At 36.8% G+C, this 19,730-nt stretch overlaps 2 protein-coding genes and 1 long non-coding RNA gene across 3 annotated transcripts in view; 2 read left to right on the top strand and 1 right to left on the bottom strand.

The window, feature by feature from the left end:
• The window catches only part of Ire1 (serine/threonine-protein kinase/endoribonuclease Ire1), a 31,579-nt gene extending 18,702 nt beyond the window's left edge, over positions 1-12,877 (bottom strand). The window contains exons 1-4 of the mRNA XM_089734330.1: positions 12,668-12,877; positions 12,447-12,564; positions 4,061-4,312; positions 733-927 (exon numbers count right to left, since the gene is read on the bottom strand). Coding sequence (XP_089590456.1) covers positions 733-927; positions 4,061-4,312; positions 12,447-12,564; positions 12,668-12,742 — 640 coding nt within the window. The 5' untranslated portion in view covers positions 12,743-12,877. The remainder of the gene's footprint in view (positions 1-732; positions 928-4,060; positions 4,313-12,446; positions 12,565-12,667) is intronic.
• LOC149501113 (uncharacterized) overlaps positions 1-19,730 on the top strand; it is a 271,222-nt gene that overhangs the window by 143,402 nt on the left and 108,090 nt on the right. The window lies entirely within an intron of this gene.
• The window catches only part of LOC114253177 (testis-expressed protein 2), a 32,431-nt gene continuing 26,294 nt past the window's right edge, over positions 13,594-19,730 (top strand). Inside the window, exons 1-7 of the mRNA XM_089734395.1 lie at positions 13,594-13,791; positions 14,210-14,656; positions 15,091-15,197; positions 15,644-15,779; positions 16,031-16,551; positions 16,621-16,708; positions 17,267-17,420. Coding sequence (XP_089590521.1) covers positions 13,773-13,791; positions 14,210-14,656; positions 15,091-15,197; positions 15,644-15,779; positions 16,031-16,551; positions 16,621-16,708; positions 17,267-17,420 — 1,472 coding nt within the window. The 5' untranslated portion in view covers positions 13,594-13,772. The remainder of the gene's footprint in view (positions 13,792-14,209; positions 14,657-15,090; positions 15,198-15,643; positions 15,780-16,030; positions 16,552-16,620; positions 16,709-17,266; positions 17,421-19,730) is intronic.

The raw sequence follows: 19,730 nt of genomic DNA, 5'->3' as shown, positions 1-19,730 counted from the left end.
TTAACAAAGGTTTATAGCAAAAGAAAAACATTTAAAGTTTAAAATTTTGGAGTTAACGTCGTAACAAAAAGTCTTCTTCGGCTATTTCAATGGAGTAAACTTAATTAAAGTTCAATTAAAAACATTGAATTGTTGATGCCAATACCACTTAAAACCCCTCGTTCAATTACAAAGATAAATGTCGCGTATTAAAAACGAAATGTCGCTTAGACTTTCATCCCTCGAACTGCTACCCAACTTAGTACCTATGTGATCTTGAGACCGTCATAGATCCAATCTGATAAATAATTTACCATAAGCATATATCAATTTTTCTTTCATGCTTATAAACATTTACGAATACAAAGCCGCTTTTTTATACGCAAATATTTTTGGCGCCATTATTCTGTATTTAGGGCTGCCCCTGAAAACCAATTTCATAAATACACAATACCTAATACATATATTCGTTTTATTGGTGGCAGGACCTCTTGTGAGTCCGCACGGGTATGTACCACCGCCCCGCCTATTTCTGTCGTGAAGCAGTAATGCGTTTCGGTTTCAAGGGTGGGGCAGCCGTTGTAACTATACTGAGACCTTAGAACTTATATCTCAAGGTGGGTGGCGCATTTGCGTTGTAAATGTCCATGGGCTCCAGTAACCACTTAGCACCAGGGCTAGGGCTGTGAGCTCGTCCACCCATCTAAGCAATAAAAAAAAAAACATTTTTTATCTATGTACTATATCACTCACCGTAATCATTCAACATGTCCTTGCCCATAGTTAGCGACGTGTAATCAAAGAAAGTAACATTCCATTTATGGTTTACATTCTTCGAATCGTGCATCAGGATGTTGTATTCAGTGCGCGCCACGTAAATACCTTTCTTCTTCTCAGAGTTGCAAGTGTTCTCGTCGTCGCTTCTAAATATTTTCGATTTGTCAAAACCTAAAATCAGAATTCGATAGTGTAGTAAAACTATGATAATTTTTTTTGGAACGAAGTTCGTTATGGGACGATGCGGAGGGGTACCCTAACCGGGAAAAAAACGTCCGTAACGTAAGATTTTTATTATTTATGTATATAGTCTTAGTATGATGGCTATACGGTTTCTAATGTATAGTATACGTGATGACGGTTATTATCATTCATATAAATGGCTGTTTCTTTGTATATTATTATTATTTATATATTTTTAAATCAGTGTGAATAAAATAAAGCTGATAACTTTGTAAAGTAGTTTTATTTTATTTTTATCAATAAAAAAATCATAATAAAAAATGTATACCCGAATAATTATTTTCTTTATACCTCGAATAGAACTTAAAATTAATATTTTTATAATAAGGAACTTCGTTCCTATCCGGTGTCCCACGACACCACACATCTTCTTTTTTTTAAGATTACGATTTTATTCTCTTTTCTGTAATAATATCGCAAATACGGTGCTATAATGTTTATGAGATTTTTGTTAAAACTGAACTCGAGTTTGAGAGAATCCATTAGTTTAATAGTTATTTGTGGGATGTTTGCTATTAATAAAAACGTGTAAAGTTGTAGTTTCAATATTATCATGTTATTTCTTTAGTCGAGAAGAACTATATAATTGTATTACAATGTTGAATTTTCCAACGATTATCCTACAAAATTACATAATTTGCATAAGCGATGTTATAGCCCCCCACGTGCGATATATCGTCACCGATCTTTCAAACTACCTGACACCTGCAGAGTCGTACTCTGATGATGTAACAAAAACTACAAAAAAATGAATTATATTAATAGACGACTAAATACAGGTTGCTTTTTTTATTGTCCTTGTAGGCAGACGACCTGATGGTAAGTGGTTACCGTCGCCCATCGACTTCAGCAATGCCAACCAAGGGCAGAGCGAAGCCGCTGCCTACCGTTAAAAAGAAAAGGGCGTATAGTAATAATTTCTGCAAATATAGGTTTGTATTTACTGATTCTTGTATTACACATAGTGTAAGTAACGCGTGTAACGATCAACTGATGCGCAAAATCTATCGTCCCGAAGGAGAACTAAAACATCTGACACTTGTATTCGCGTTATATTCACGAAAATTCGTAACACTATCAGTATTAATTTTAAGTTAAGTAAACGATTAATGTTTATCTTTTGTTTTAGGTAAGTGATTAATTCCCATTACGATTGCGAAAAGGAATGCCTCCACCCATCTTGAAATATGGGATTGTGTACGAGTATAACAACTACCCCTCTAACTATGTGTTAACTACCGTAGCGTGCGGTAGTATTGTTGATAATCAATTCATATTTAATGTAAAAAATACTAGGTGAAAATTTCTTTCGGTGGGATTAAATTGTTAATTGGCTTCTCAGTGGGTCGCGTTTCCGATCCGGTGGTAGATTCTGCGAAGCACGACTCTTGCTAGGGTTCGTGTTAGCAACATCGTCAGGTTTGAGCCCCGTGAGCTCACCTACTAAAGTTAGGGTTACGCTGACATAGCCTCTCAAGGCTATCAGCTTAGGTAGGAATAAAAAAAAAAAAAAAAAGTTAATTGGTCCAATGAAGCTGAAATCAAATTCAGCTGTAAAATATTTGTAAATTATGTTATATCTTTTTAAATACATGAAAATTTGATAATTAACGTTGATTAACGTAGTTAGTTTAGGCGAATTCTTGTAAATAATAAAAAAAAATCTCACTAAATTTGTAAACATAAAAGTTTTCTTTTTAACTGAAGTAATATTTAACTGTAGTTTGTGTACTCGAAGTCTTACTGTGTTGGTAACTTTATAACATAGTCGATTGAAAATGAAAAAAAAAACAGTTATTTTGAGAAATGAATCTTATAATTTCCTTTCTTAAAAATTCTAGCATTTATTTACTTTGTAATGTTTTAAATGTTTTGTTCGTCGTTTATGGATGCTCGCCAAAACTCGCTAAAACAATGGGTCAAGGCTCGAAGCAATTATACCGGTATTTAGTTTAAAATTTTAATATATCATAAACGCAGCGTCATCATCAGCATAAGCGTCCGTGGCCAATGAGAAAATGTCCGGTATACTCGTATCGAAGAATCCCACTTCCTGGGCTTACAAGTGACATTGTCCAAGAGAATGAATACAATTGGTTTATTGCCATAATTAGGGGCGATATGCGTATTGTGAACCCACGCGGGTGGGCATAACCTACCCATTTCTGCTTCTGATTTAAAAGTAAAGATATCCTTGTCTCTAAGCGGGGGCATTCGCTGCTAACGTTATCGAGTATGACGGAACTCTCTCCAAGTGAACTAGAAGTTACCAAAGAAAGCAAAATTTTACAGACCACCTACTAAACAACTCCCTTGCACTCTTCGCCCGAACCTCGCTTGAAACAGAAACGGGAATGCTTGAAAAGCGACTGTTATCAACACTGCAACCTGACGCGCGACCACCCTACAAACTTCACCGAGATAGTCAATAAAAAGTGACTTGAAATCATGAAATGATTTTAAAGCGGTGCCGCTAATCTCCCGAGATACTCCGCTACACAAAAACCAGCTTGCTAAGTCAGAACCCGATAAACCGCCAACCGATTGGTGTCTACTACAAGCTCTATGCAGCGTGATACGACCGCTTGTGCCTTCAACCTTTCCGGTCGCCTCAATCCGGATTACTGAGGGGGACCTAAAGTGTCTAATATTGGATGTCAGCCAGCCTTCCAATCCTGACTCGACGGCGGCGGATTGGTCTGAAGCTCTCTCTCACGCTCTCTCTAGCCTCCTTCTAAGAAATGGTAGACTCGTCGCTGCCGAGAATCGCAGCCATGACAGTCAGCTTCGATCTGATCTGAGCGACGAGGACGCGACTGGCAACTAGCTCAAACACAACCGTCATTCAATCAACAACGTCATTTACTAATATACTGCCAACCGCAAGCAACCGTGAAACCATTTTCATGTTAGGTACAAACGATATTCTTTATCATCAAATATCAAAAGTTTAAATCAATACCTGGTCTCGAAACACATAATGTCAAAAAAAACCACTTAAGAAGTTTAAATTAAATTAATATAAAAAAAAACTGTGAAGTGCAGATGGTTAATAAAATACCTGAAACGTGTTCACGAAAGCCGGTTAATGGATCAATCATGAACCAAGTATCGCTTTTCTTTCCAGTGTACAAAATACCGTCTGTAGATCGGCAAGGCGCGTTTGCCACCAGCTCCGGTATTGTAAACGGGAGCTTCTTCAACATTTGCTGGTCGCCCCTCGGGCCGTACGTGTATAGGAATCCATGCCTCGGATCCGGGAGGAACTGCGGCATCAAGTTCGCGTCTTGGCTCGGAACTTTGACAACGGGCTCTAAAAAAAATATTGATACTTTTAAGTGATTTAAGAATTAGTATCCTTAAGTATATATTTTCTATTAATTCTTATGCTATCTCCTATTACAGTTTGTTACTTATAGCTTGATACCTATGACAGAAGGCACAGACACAATACTTTTTTTTTATTGCTTCGATGGGTGTACGAGCTCACAGCCCACCTGGTGTTAAGTGGTTACCGGAGCCCATAGACATCTACAACGTAAATGCGCCACCCACCTTGAGATATAAGTTATTAAGTCTCAGTATAATTACAACGGTTGCCCCGCCCTTTAAACCGAAACGCATTACTGCTTCACGACAGCAATAGGCAGGGCGGTGGTACCTATCCGCACAAGAGGTCCTACCACCAGTAATTACGGAAATTGTAATTTTGCGGGTTTGATTTTTATTACACGAAAATATTCCTTCACCGTGGAAGTCAACCGTGAACATTTATTGAGTACATATTTCATTAGAAAAATTGGCACGCGCCTGAGATTCGAACACTGGTGCATCGCTCAACACGAATGCACCGGACGTCTTATCCTTTAGGCCACGACGACTTCACGATATCTGGAATAGCCGCTTAGGCTACCAGCCAATAGGTAGGGAAAAAAACGTTACTCGGTTTAGGTTCGATTTGAAAACATCGATCATCAAAAAAGGAACGATTTTTGTAACTAAAACAATTCAATTAATTCACTTTTACATTTAGTCGAGTTTTAATTTAACTAGTGAAATCGGTCACACTTCGCTGTGACTATAGCCGATTTTATTAAGAACAATTAAAAAAAAAAACGACTTAAGCGCTACCTAACATATTATTATATTGATGGAACTATGGAACTAAAACCTTCCCTAGAGTACTACTACCAAATATTAAACTAAGCTTCGTCACAATCGAAATACGTTAGAAATGCAATGAGGAGAAAAAAATAGAATACCCATCTAAGCTTTCAACCTCTAACGAAGCAAGTTTTACGTAATTTTCTTTAATATAGTTAGCCTATATACGTTTACATTGATTACTGCAAGTATGTTAAATTGCACGCTTCTGAGTTTAAATAATTTATTCATGCCTTATTTTAACCACACCCGTCTTTCGTCATTAAATTTCCAAGAAATCTTCGTTTTTTTTTTCTTTTGCCTACCTATACTAGTAACCCTGAGCGGTTCTGCTAGGTTCACCGAACTTGTGGGCGAGCTTAGGGGGCTCAGACTGACCTCTTCTATTATGGAAGCTTATGCCATAAGTGGCATCAACTGCCAAATTTCATTTATATAGTACCAGCGATTTAGGCCCCGCGTCGATAAATAAATTAGTCAAGACAAGTAACATAGAAATAAATATATGTACAGGTAGATAAAGTAATGGATATTTTCTTTTTAATATTCAGTCAATATTCAATTCAGTCAAATACTAGAAAAATCAGCGTTTAAAAATAGATAAGCAAAGTAAAGGTTTGCATCCCAGTTCTAAAGTGAAACTAATAAAATCTTTGAAACATCAATAAAAACACTATTTAAACACGTGAAGGACATATTATTTACGTGATAGTGTACTTACTACACTGTAACTACAGTACTGTGACATTAGTCGTATACGCTCAATTATGTTCATATCTGTATTTGCATCTATTTTAATATACAAATGTACAATATATACTCAACGAAATTTAAACAACTGTACTTAATAAAGTGCAAATACAATAATTGAACTAAGTTATCTTCTTATTTTTAGGCACCGCGATCCGGCCGTTAATAATTAGTTTTATTACTAAATAGTTTCCAAGAGGTCTTTTTTTTCAATGTACCATGCTCTTTAGTGAATTCCACTCGGTATCTGCTGGAGACTGTGGCACCTATCCAACCAAAACTGACTAGTCTGACCTGCCCGAATTCTTGGCGGTGGGCAACAACGGCGATCTCATATCAGGTGGGTCGTAAAATCAGATGCTAAATGACAGAAAGCCAGAAACATGTGTGCAATCTACACGCCCTAAAATCGAAGCCTCCAAATGTATTTTAAGTCATTCTCTCGCAAAACAAATAATGTAGATAATAAGTTTCTTACATTTTATTAACCCTTTTTCGTTTCATCATCATCATCATCATCATTCAAACAGCAACGACGTTAAATAAATTTTCACTACAAAACCTTTCCCGTTGCTTTGGAATAAATTTTCAGAGTACAACGAAAATAAATTATATTTGCATGGTCAATGTTCGAAGCGTGGTTAATACTGGTGCACGGCTTCAAGAAAATTTACGACCAAACATTATTATGTTTATTAGCGCGTTTAGATTAAAATTTTTAAACGAAATTGAAAAGAACTACACTGAGCTGCACGAAAATTTTCATTTATTCATAAGCGGGTCTTATAGTACTATAGTAATAGTACAGATGTTTTTTTTATTGCTTTAGATGGTTGCACCTGATGTTTATCCGAGAGATAATAAAACGAGAGACGCACCCTGAATCTTAAAGTCGAGATCTATATATGTCCATAAAAACAGCATCGATGCAATGACGGTATTAACGCGTGCAAGCTCACAATTCGTCCTGCCACCAGTGTGCTCAGTGCGAGTTTTTTAACGTTCTCGATAGCGTAATGGCTCCTCTTCACAATCGGCCATGATGGGCGATTATAGAAACTCACGATAGTGTAGAGGGCATAAATGTGTGTGATCGGCCATCATCGCGTATGATCGTGCGCAATCGGCGTTGTGTCGGTAGATCAAAGGAATGATGGCCAATGATTGTGTGAGGGTCATTCGCGCATGTGAGTGGCCGGCATAAAAGTTAACCCAATTTTGTATGCAATATTTTTAGCTAGCTCATATAGTCATTTAGTTAATGTGCGCGAAAAAAGAATCGTGAAAACTTTTTTTTTATTGCCCTTGTAGACAGACGAGCATACGGCCCACTTGATGGTGTGTGTTTACCGTCGCCCATGGACTTCAGCAATGCTAGGAGCAGAGCCAAGCCGCTGCCCACCGATAACTATAAACAAGATGGAGGAAGAGAAGGTGGTGGGTGGTGGCTATCAATCGGAACAAAACGGGGTCCAAGCACCATAGTTTTGTAGTCGACACAATTGACACACACTCGAGACAACTACATCCTGACTAATCGGCGATGGTGTGGACGCTCACACAATCATTGGCCATCATTCCTTTGATCTACCGACACAACGCCGATTGCGCACGATCATACGCAATGATGGCCGATCACACACGTTTATGCCCTCTACACTATCGTGAGTTTCTATAATCGCCCATCATGGCCGATACAATGTACGAATGTTTGCGCGCATGTGAAGAGCTGTCAGACATTCATTCGCAAACTTAGCCGTTGTGCAAATGGGTTCGGTATTCAATTTGCGAACCCGTTTGCGCTTGCTCCTACACTTGTTTACGAATGTCTCACGAATTTCTCTTCTTTTTTAATTCGTCAATAGAACATTGAAGAAAAAAAGTTTTTAATTCTTTCCCAGGGGCCATTAACTTCCATTCTGTTTTCTATGGGATTTCTTTTGAGGGTCCCATGTGGTCGTTTCATTTTGCAGGAGTTGAATGAACTCCATCACCTTGGTGTTGTTCCAATCCATGATGAAGATACGCTTCACAGTAGACGTCACGAACTATGGAAATGGCGAAACGTCCGTTACCTTCGCAATCGTGGGCGCAACTGGTCACACGAATGTGTGGGAGACTACGCGAAGGATCGCGGTTCGCGCGCTTTGATGTCCGTTAAAAAACCGACACAGCTTGGAAAACCGCGAATGCAGCGAAAACTTTGCATAATCATTTGCAAATGTCGTCCTACACTTGGTTTGCGTTTTCGTGCGAATGTGAGTGGCCGGTATTACGCTATCGAGAATGTTACGAAACTCGCACTAAGCACACAGTAGAGATATTTCACATGAATAGTCTGCCCAAAGGTGTCACTAATTTCTATCATCTATTTTATATCTACACGCCCATGTAGCGGCCTTGTGCTATCATTTCTCTAGCACTCTCTAGTAAGCGCGGAGTCAAAATTAAATAGGTAAAAATGTAACAGGCTCCTTGAAAGTGCGGAAGCCGGCCCCCTTAATACCGCTGCGCCTACACGCTGCACCAAAGACAAAGCCGCCTCTGAGTCAATTCATCTAGAAAATACAGTAAATATATGGTCAGCTCTAGTATAGTTACTAAATAAAATATGGGGTAATAATAAAGTAAAATATAAATAAATATGATGTATGTACACAATATTTTCAAAAACAATATTATTAAATTAAAACAGTAACAGCACGGACGTAATCAATATTATGTGATCTAATTTGCTTAATAAATCATGTTTATCTGAACAAAATAGTGATGATCCTTGAAATTATAATTAACCAAATACCTTATCGTTAAAATATTGAATAGTGTATGTAAACTTATCACAACAGTACTGTGAACAATAATGAACATTTTTCTAAAAAAAATTCCAGATCGATACATTCAAAAATAATTTACATACGTTAGAAGAGAGAACGGAACAAAATATGTAATCTTACAAAGTTTCGCAATGGGTTTGGCATACATAATATTATGTATCCTTATTAAAGAAGGTAAGAAAATCTTACAGATCCCATCAAGAATACCACTTCGAGCATCCCACTCCCTAATAGGCGCGCAACACCTCCGCCGTTAGCCCCATCACTCTCTTTGGCCAGCCCGTACCGTGGGCCTCAAAGGTCAAATACCTAGGCGTCACTCTCGACAGAGGGATGTCATTCCGTCCCCACATTAAAACGGTACGCGACCGTGCCGCGTTTATACTGGGATGACTCTACCCAATGCTTTATAGACGAAGCAAACTGTCCCTCCGCAATAAGGTAACTCTCTTCAAAACTTGCATACGCCCCGTCATGACGTATGCAAGCGTAGTGTTCGCTCACGCGGCCCGCACCCACTTGAAATCCCTTCAGGTTATTCAATCCCGATTCTGCAGGATAGCCGTCGGAGCACCATGGCTCCTGAGGAACGTGGATCTCCACGATGACCTGGAGCTCGACTCCGTTAGTAAGTATCTACAGTCGATATCGCTGCGCCACTTTGAGAAGGCGGCACGACATGAGAACCCTCTTGTCGTGGCCGCTGGAAACTACATACCCGACCCTGTAGACCGAATAGTAAACCGTCGACGTCACCCAAAGCACGTCATTACGGATCCTCCTGATCCATTAACGGTGCTTTTAGGCACTACAAGCACCGGTCACCGTCCTCGTCGAACCCGTCGCTTGCGACGAAGGGCTCGACGAGCGAATTAACCCATAGACACAACCCACTAAGTTTCTCGCCGGATCTTCTCAGTGGGTCGCGTTTCCGATCCGGTGGTAGATTCTACGAAGTACTGCTCTTTCTAGGGTCAGTGTTAGCAACTCTCCGGTTTGAACCCCGTGAGCTCACCTAGAAACGTTAGGGTGAAGCTGAAATAGCCTCTCAAGGCTATCAGCAGAGGTAGGAAGAAAAGAAAAAAAATCAAGAATTATTTCAGACCACTTATGCGGTGATTGGGGCTTTAACATTCTCGACTACCTAATCCAAAATATCCCGCGCGACCCATAAACGCAAAAACATCGGAGGTTCGGCCCCGACCCGAAAAAATAGGTCCCACTTAAGCACCCAATCTTCTTTTCTATATTTTTATAATGTAAAAGCACACTTCTTAAGAGAAGTGTAACTTCTTACTATAACCAGTTTCATTAATATTATGCAGTATGGTATGGTGCTGTGTGATAGTATTGCTTGCCATATATCTATGCAAAAAATGTATTTCCATCCTACCCAAATCTATTAAGTAGATCACAAGGTTTTCCAGTTGAAGTATAACACAGAGTAGCTTAAAGAAATATAGATAAACATTCCAATGCCTCCAGAACTTCCGACATTATGATGTCAGAGCTTCTTCTTATGCTTTATCATATGGATGCCCATAATATGACAGTGAACAACAATTAAGTATTATAAATTACCAGAATTCAATTCATATTCTAGAATTATATCCTTTCCATCACATCAAGCGATAAGATCAAATTTATAATTAGTTACCACACCAATTACAAAACACCAAACTGTAATTTAATCAGCACTTGATCCAGATGCTTCTACTAAATTCTCACTAGGAATGACATTATTGTAAAAACCGATAAAGTAATAATGTGGAGATAATAATTAATCAACATACGTCTGGTCCATGTGGTGATAACTCTGACCCTTATCTATGACCCAGTGTAGAATCATTTTTACTAAATGTGAAGTATTGTTGTGTTTATCTGATAAGTTTATTACTTTCTTACCGTATTTTATGTAAATAATATTACAATACACTTTTTATTTATTAAAATCAATTGATAATAAAGGAATACACTATATTTTTACGAACAGATCACATTAAGAAAAAGTAATGTTGTAGATGCAATCTACCATTGAATTTCATTTAATTTATTTCTTGCATGTGAAAATATAGAAAAATTTACTCACTTCAATATTCATTTAAGTATATCTGATCATAAATAGTAGTAGTAAATATTTAGGGGCTGACTGGGCTGACTGAAGCACACAGACCTATTAATATACCTACAGACCTATTAATATATGCATGTAGTGTTCATTTCAATACAGTAGGTATTTGTCTAGAGTGAATTGACATTTAAGTTGAAATCCTGCAAGCAAGTACTAAAATTTCTAAGAAAATTTATGTATCATGTTTTTTTTATTGCATAGATAGGTAAGCAAGCTAATTAATGCCCCCCCCCCTCTGGTTTGTTTTAAGTTGTCACCGACATCACAGCATGAATGCACCCACTATTTTATACGGCGGAACGGGAAAGGGAGAACTCTTCCTCCCTCTCGGCGCCGTGTCGCCGCCGCCGAGCCGGGGGTCGGAGGAGGGCGTTTGTCCAGCTCTGGCCCCTATGAGGAGGTAGTCTCCTCTCGGTGATGGTCACGGGGCGACCTAAGGGGGTTGAGACCGCGCCGCACGCGGAGTACGTACGGAGACTGACGTCGTTGGTCGTCGACTATCGCCTCGACGACCCGTCGGTCGGGCGTCCTCGGGGTGGCGCCGCGTGTCTGGTTGTAGTGTTGACCACGGGAACCCCCCTACTCTGACCGGGTTTTGACCCCGGACGGAGATCGGACGCCGGGTGTAAGAGTGCAGGGGAATCGTTTAGTGGGTGAGGCCTTAAAATTCCTTGGGCCCGCGGTCTGCTCCCAACACCTTGCAGATCGTCAAGTCCCACATAACCCGCGCGCCCCCTAGGCGCGGGGACCTCTTAGGAGGAAATTAAGAAGTTCATTAATAAAGTCTATAAAAAGATTAACATCATGTAATAGTATTAACTAATATGATTGATAAAACTTTTAAAACAAATAAGTTTCTGGAGACTAACTTGCCTACTTATCTTTTATACATACCTAAATCCTTTTATCTGATTAGTTAGATTTAGATTTGAAGGTAATTTTATTTTCAGTTTTTTTTTATCTTTAATTGTACTTAAATACAAATTTTAAATGTTGTTATATCTTAACATAAAAAGGCATCATGTTATAGTAATCATATTATCACCAATAACTCCAGTTACAAGAATCTATCTTCAATCAGTCCAGTACCTTCTAGGTAAATAAAATATTTGCTTTTATTATTACTCGATTACTACGAAGCATCATCCTCAACAGTTCACACTCATCTAATTCTGATATATTCAGCCAAGGCATCACCAAATTTAAACTAAGCTTAGCCTGCAGTTCTTCTTATTCTATTATTTCCAGCCACTTTTATAAGTCATCTTATTTACTCATAAATTGATAAAACAACCTATGATAGTATTTTTATTTATCCTTTGTTTACTTGTAATTTTCTTTAGTTTTCATGAGTAGCAGACATAATTAAAGCAATTGTTAATTTTACATTTCTTCGTCCTTGACCACGAAAACTTTAGTGTGTGAAACCTCGGAAATAATATAATGATAATAAAAAAGGGAGATTAAGCCATAGAGGTATTTTTAATTAAGTTGTTTACATGTCTTACCACTAAACAGTATAGAAAAATAACATAGAGATAATTTGAACTAACCTCACGTAAACTTACCGTCTTTTAATTTCCAAATAATGTCTCCAGACACAGGATCAACAGCAACCATACCGCCTCCTAACGTGGCAAACAGAAGCGGCCGGTCATCCAAAGCACGGGATATTTCTGTGCTTTCCTACAACGATTACATCTTTTTGTCATTAATGATACATTATTGCATTATGTTTACACTATACCAAATCAATGAGATGCAATCGGTGCAATCTCACGTTTCGTACCTTTCCCTCTTCATCGACAACGGTTCCGAAGCCGGAGGAACCGAGCAGAAATAGTATCAATAATAAAAATTTCATGTTGACAGTTTATTTAATTCACTTCACATTTATATTCGGAGTAAAATCCCATTATTTTTACTTAATTAAACGTAAGTAAGAATCAAAACACGACAAAAGAATACTCGCGAATGTGTTTTTGACGTTTCATTTGACAGCTGACTACTAGTGATGCCCAAAAATTAGGAAACATCTGAAGAGTCGATTCAATCCATAAGGATAACAACCTTTTTGGTAATTCCATAGTGTTGAACTAAAACTTTTAGTATACCACGGTCCTACCATTCAGAATATAATTTCTAGCAGATGATTGATAATTATGTTTTTGCTAGCTATCAAAAAATAAAATTACTAAAAATTAACAGCATATCCGCAATGCTAAAGCAGTATTTTCAGAATTTTCAACAAGCCCTAATTAGCAATCTTCAGATCCATCTATTTCTGTTATTATAAAATTTATTATAAAATATTATAAAATTTATTCAACTTTTAGAAAAGAACAGTCAGTTCTTATTAATTCGCCAGGAAACGCATAGCGTGGAAGTCCCAGTAAACTCAATGCATTAAACTAACCCGCAGACCAAGAAAATAGCGAACAATGCTGGCAATGAGTGGATATCTCATAATCACCAATTGTGATTGAAAGCGTAACTTCCACCATGTTTGCCTCAAACTATAGGCAAACTTCACCCTTTGAGGTCATTCAAGCCAAACAAATAGTGATGATTTATTATTGCTAGTATATGAAAAATCAGCAAATTAGACATATAAATGCATCAATTAATTGTTTCCAAAATTTGAAAGCTTAGTCGATTTAATTTTTTCAGAATTTGCACTTCACTAAGCTTCTAAAACTAGTGATTATGTTTGTCATTGTCACTGCACTTTTTGACATTTTTGACATCTTATCATAGTTTTTTCTGTGATTTCTGTGTAACTTGAATTGATTGTGGCGAATATTTAAAAACATTAGGAAATTTTGTGGACTATTAGTTTTAATTATTAAACGTCATGATTTTTAATAATTTATTTTTTACTTGATACAATAAGTATGGAATTGTCTGGGGCAGGTTTGTACTAATAGAATTTAATTAGTGTTATAAAAAATACATGCATCTCGAGTAACCCATATGGTAAATGACTAGGGTTCTCTTTTGTACTTATGATTTATAATAATTAAAAAAAAATACAAAATTTGCGCAATTTCCTGCATATTGTTACTCTGACAACAAAGAACAAACACTCACTCGCGAATCCTACTTCATAACACCTTTCGGTGTTTTGAATTGTTTGAATGAACGTATTATTTTCCGAGTTAACTGTTTTAACTCAACGGCACATTTGTTGTATTTAAAAATTGGATGATATAAATTTTTCTACCCTTGATTTTTGTTAAATATTTAACACAAGAATAGTTTTCAAGATTAGTAGAACAAGTTTAAACAAAGCATCTGAACTGTACATAGTGATCCTTTTATAACTTTGTAGGGAAATCTCCAAACACATCATTATCATTTAGGTACAATGCCAATAATGAGGAGTTAGAAGAGCTTTTTAATGCATGCGATGATGATCCCCCTACACCGCAAACGGATCCACCATCGACCCCACAAAATGAAAATGCCAGTCCAAAACGTGGTGACAGAACACCCTCCATAATAGACAAGTACTTCAAGTCCATAAGAACTGAAAAACTTGTGGAAAAAACGGAGGACATCAAGCCCGTGGATGCTAAATCAGATGAACGTCCAACACCTCCAAAGGAAGTGTCCTCGTCTCCAATGAAGGACTACCTGAACCGCTTGAGCAAGAAAAATGTGTCTGATATTTCACAAGAATCAAAAGAAGGTAGCAATGAAACTTGGAAAATATTCCATGACTTCAAATTTAAAATAGCGCAAGCTGTTGAAGATATGAAAACTCGATCAGGAGATGGTAAGCTGCAAAAACATAATATATTTTTTTTTTAATAACATTGCGTACCTAACTACTTTGCTATCATATCTACTATTATGGACACCCAAACATTGTAAGTTCACATAAATTTGGTATAATAGTAATTTGATCACAAATATTGACTTTCATAATTGACTGGTATAAATAGAATTAAAATTAGTCTTTTGGTTTAATCTTGTTTATTATATACTTGTATGGATTGTCTTGTCTTAGTGCCTGTGACCACAAAAACTAAGAATTTAAAATAACAGATATAATTGAATACTAAAAATGTTAATTATTATTAATTCTATTACTTGCAAGAACTGTAATATAATAGAATTGCTTTACTAGAAAACTATACTAATTTACTTAGAATTATAATAGAATACTAGTATTACAACAGAAAATAATATTAACATTTTTAATCTTAGAAACTAAGGAAAAATCAGTGCCAAGGGATAATTCAATATCAGACTCGGAAGAAAATTCTGCTGTCAAAGATTCAGATCAACAAAGTGTTGGAGATACAGATAATCAGGTAAAAACATTCAAAAAGAACAATATGAAAATAACTTGATTCTTAAGCAGTACTCAATTTAAACATGGTTTGAGGTGACAGACTTAACAGTGACTTGACATATCCTTGGCACTGCTGCACCCCAAGAATGATCATAGGACATAGGTGGATCTTCAGTCACAAATTACAGATATAAATTTTCATAAAAACTAAAAAAATTAAATGTTAATCTTGTTTAAGACTGTTTCTTACATTTGATAAAAAGCTGACATTTGCAAAAAGCTTGCGAACCATTCAGCTAGAAAATTATATAGAAACAAATTTTAAGAGTTTTAAGGTTTCATATTAATTTAGAAATGTTAATTTTGTTTTAATTACAGACAACCCTGAATTACATGAATAAATGACGCTTTAATATTATATTATCTATATTTAATATATTGATGTAAACTTTCTGCATCCAACAGGTATCTTCAATAGACAGCAGTATACAAAACTTATCAGAAATTACTCAGCCACTAACGGCAAAACCTACTGAATTGAGTCTTCCTGTAGATAACAAGAATAATTCCGATTCTAGTGATGATACACACAAGAATTTAAGTATGTTATCTCTGTTAATTATGTTCATAAAATACTTAAATTTGATTTTGGTTTGGTTTTTAATTGATTCATTTACACATTTCATTAAAAATCAATTGCACAATCTCTGTACTGGTACTTTTTCAATACAAATAATATGAGCATCATTCAATCACATGATTCATTTTTAATAATTTATTTTTTATTATTTAATAATAACATAATTCCTCAAACTTATAATAGCTCAAGTGATAGAAGTGATATATTTTCAGATAACAGTGACTCAATGGACGTAACAAAAGAGCCAATGAGCGAAAGCATGTTGGATGTAGAGTCCGGAATAGAAGCTTTAGAAGACAATATGGATGGTTTTGGAGACATCACAAGCTGTGATACAATTGGTTTTGAGAACACTAAACCCTACGAACCAAGTCCGTCGCCTCCTCCAAGCCCAACCAACTCTGGCTTACCACCGAGCAAAACGAATTTACAAAATCAAAACAATCCAAACAGACCAAAGACTTATTTTTTTAACTTTACAATGTATTTACTGACGTTTCTGCTATTAGTGAACTATGTGCTCTTCCCCAATTCAAATATCTGGAATGGTTTCTTATTGGGGATATGGTTCTTTTGTTTCGCAAGCAATGCTAAACATTGGTTGTTAGACAATTATTTTAGTGACTGGGAACCGCAGAAGGGTAACTTCTTCCAATTAAAACGAAGCAGCACTACACCAATTACATACACGATTCCGTCGGTTAAAGAGCACAGGCCTTTGAAAAAGTATGAGGTGTGTTTATAACGAATTTGCGATAAAAAAAAAAAATTTTATTCAAAATACTAAAGTTTTTTTTTTCAGGGCTGGATAAATCACTACAGGTATCCGGATTACGATCCTTACACCTACCACATAAACAAAACGACGACAGCATTCATGAAACTAGAAGGTGCGTCATGTTTTTTTTTCTGCCTAAGCCTTGAGAGGCTATTTCAGCGGAACCTTAACTAGTAGGTGAGCTCACGGGTCTCAAACCTGACGATGTTGCTAACACGAACCCTAGCAAGAGCCGTGCTTCGCAGAATCTACCACCGGATCGGAAACGCGACCCACTGAGAAGATTCAGCGAGAAACTCAGTGGGCTGTGTCTAAGAGTTAATTTACTCGTCGAGCCCTTCATCGCAAGCGACGGGTTCGACGAGAACGGTGACCGGTGCTTGAAGTACCTAAAAGCACCGTTAGTGGATCGGGAGGATCCGAAATGACGTGTTTTGGGCGACGTCGACTGCTTTCCATTCTTTCCGCAGGATCGGGAATGTAGTTACCGGCGGCCACGATCAGAGGGTTCTCGTGTCGCGCCGCTTTATCGAAGTGGATGCGTCATGTTTTATCAATGAAAACAATGTGTGTTGCGTGCTGTCTTTGTGTAACTTGTACAAATATCGCGTGCCACTGTTCCGTCTTAGAACACGTTATCGTGTCATTGACCTTTACATTTTGTACACAGGATGCAATTTAAGGATATCGTACACTAGAACGAAGATCGCGAAGAGAGCCCTTTGGGATGAAAAAATTGATAAAGTAATGTTCTATCAGCACAGATTGTACAATCTCTCCGGTGCCCGTATTATATTACTGCCGAAAGGACTTGTGAAGAGAAGGTAAGTGAATAGTAATATATTAAATTGATTAAAACCCATATTTATGTATTTTACATATTACGTATTTTTCGATGTTCCTTGTAAACGAGATAGATATTTTATTGTCTTCGACATAGTTTACTGTGATTATTAGCAGCAATGTTAGTTATCAGTAATTTGTCTGTCGTATTTTTGGAGATATTAAGAGAATTTAAGTACGAAAAAAAATTATGTCAAATGAAAAGTAGGTATTATTCGAATCCTTATTAGAAAAACTCTATTGTAGAAACGAATCAATTTCTAAATTAAAGTTTTTTTTTTTATTCGTATCTGACGAACGATTATAATCAATCGGCCCACAGTTACGCTGACTTTGTAAATACGATAATAAAATAATTATCAGAGTGAAAATTGCGACAAAACAAACAAGGGCGGACGAGAAAACGTTAACGCGAAAAAATAATATTGTCAATTTTCAAGATCTAACTATACTTGGGACATTAGAACTTGTATCTCAAGGTGGGTGGCGCATTAACGTTGTAGATGTCTATGGGCTCTAGTAACCACTTTATAACACCAGGTGGGCTGTAAGCTCGTCCATACATATAAGAAATTAAAAAAAAATCTAATTAGGCATCTGAATGAATGTCATGGTCAGCTTAAAACTAACTAATATCTTTTTTTTTTTATTTATTGCTTTGATGGGTGGACGAGCTCACAGCCCACCTGGTTACTGGAGCCCATAGACATCTAAAATGTAAATGCGCCACCCACAACAGGATCTTGGATCAACAGGATATCTTAAGATAATATCCACAACGTACTTCATTAAATGAGGTCAAAATGTCAAATTGTGTTATTGTGTAACCGTTGTCGTTTATTTAATATTTTACCCTTCAAAATGGAACGTATGGATGTTTCGCAGCAAAATTTAGACAGGACGCTGGTACATAACTCTCCAGAGTCACAACGCAACAGTCCCTATTTACGCAAATAGATTTCAATTCAATAATGGGTTTGATTTTATTACATAATGATAATTTTCATTGAAACGACACACATGCTTCCGAAATCGGATGATTAGTCGATAGACCGCGGCTCGGTCGCTTCAGACTTACTTACTTTTATTTTTAGTTTTTTATTGTTTAGATGGGTGGACGAGCTCACAGCCCACCTGGTGTTAAGTGGTTACTGGAGCCCAAAGACATCTACAACGTAAATGCGCCACCCACCTTGAGATATAAGTTCTAAGGTCTCAAGTATAATTACAACGGCTGGCCCACCCTTTAAACCGAAACGCATTACTGCTTCACGGCAGAAATAGTTAGGGTGGTGGTGGTACCTACCCGTGCGGACTCACAAGAGGTCCTACCATCAGTAAGGACTAGACTACGAAGCTTTATAAAAAAAAGTAAAAATGCTTTGCATGTTTCCCTTTTTATTTACATAATCCATCGACGGAAAGCTATATATCGCACTTCTAGAATTAAAGTGGCTTAACTAAAAATCTTAAGAAAATAAGTTTTTTACTTCGCACGATTTATAAAAATGCATTCTATCAGTTTTACAAAATTAACCAGACTCTTTTAGTCGAGAAAGAACAAAAGGAACAAACTAGTCTTTTCGGCTGTTTTAAAACAAGCTCGATCAACTAAAAAATTACAATTCTTCAATTACATTTTTTGCGTTTTTCAAAAAACAAGAATTTTGGATTTAGCCACTTCAACTCTATAGGTGCGTTATCATTTAACTGAGGTAGATAGGTAGACCAGCGCACCAAGAATTTGTTGGCTGCAACACTAACAGACGCCATAATATAAATCATGAAGATAATGTCTCGATTTTATAAAGGCCTCTCAAACCGGAATGCGTCAATACTACGCGGCAGAAATAGACAGCTAATGAATTTGAAATAACTTTTTTTTTGTCGATAATTTTTATGGTATAAATGCAAATATATCTGTTTTTTTTTGTCGATAATTTTTTATTGTATAAATGCAAATATATCTGTCTACCAGCTTTATTAGTTTTCGCGACCGGCTTAAACCTGTTTTAATTTATATATGTAAAATGGAATACAAACCATTAATTAATACATCATGGTTACACAATACTCGTATAATTGTTTGCATTGACCTTGACGGCCACAATGCCTACAAAAATACGTTAAACATCTCGGATAATTACATCTTTGTATACAATCGTCACTATTGCATCTAGCTAGGACCGAATTAGTTTAAGAATTTGACAGTTAAGAATTTGTCATTTAAAATGGTCTCCTACTTAAAATATGTACTCCTCTGAGAGCACTTGTTAAGGTCACGATCGCGA

This window comes from Bombyx mandarina, chromosome 17 (assembly GCF_030267445.1).
Source record: "Bombyx mandarina strain Sakado chromosome 17, ASM3026744v2".
Classification (NCBI taxonomy): Eukaryota; Metazoa; Arthropoda; class Insecta; order Lepidoptera; family Bombycidae; genus Bombyx; species Bombyx mandarina.
This window is presented reverse-complemented; position numbering and strand designations above follow the sequence as displayed.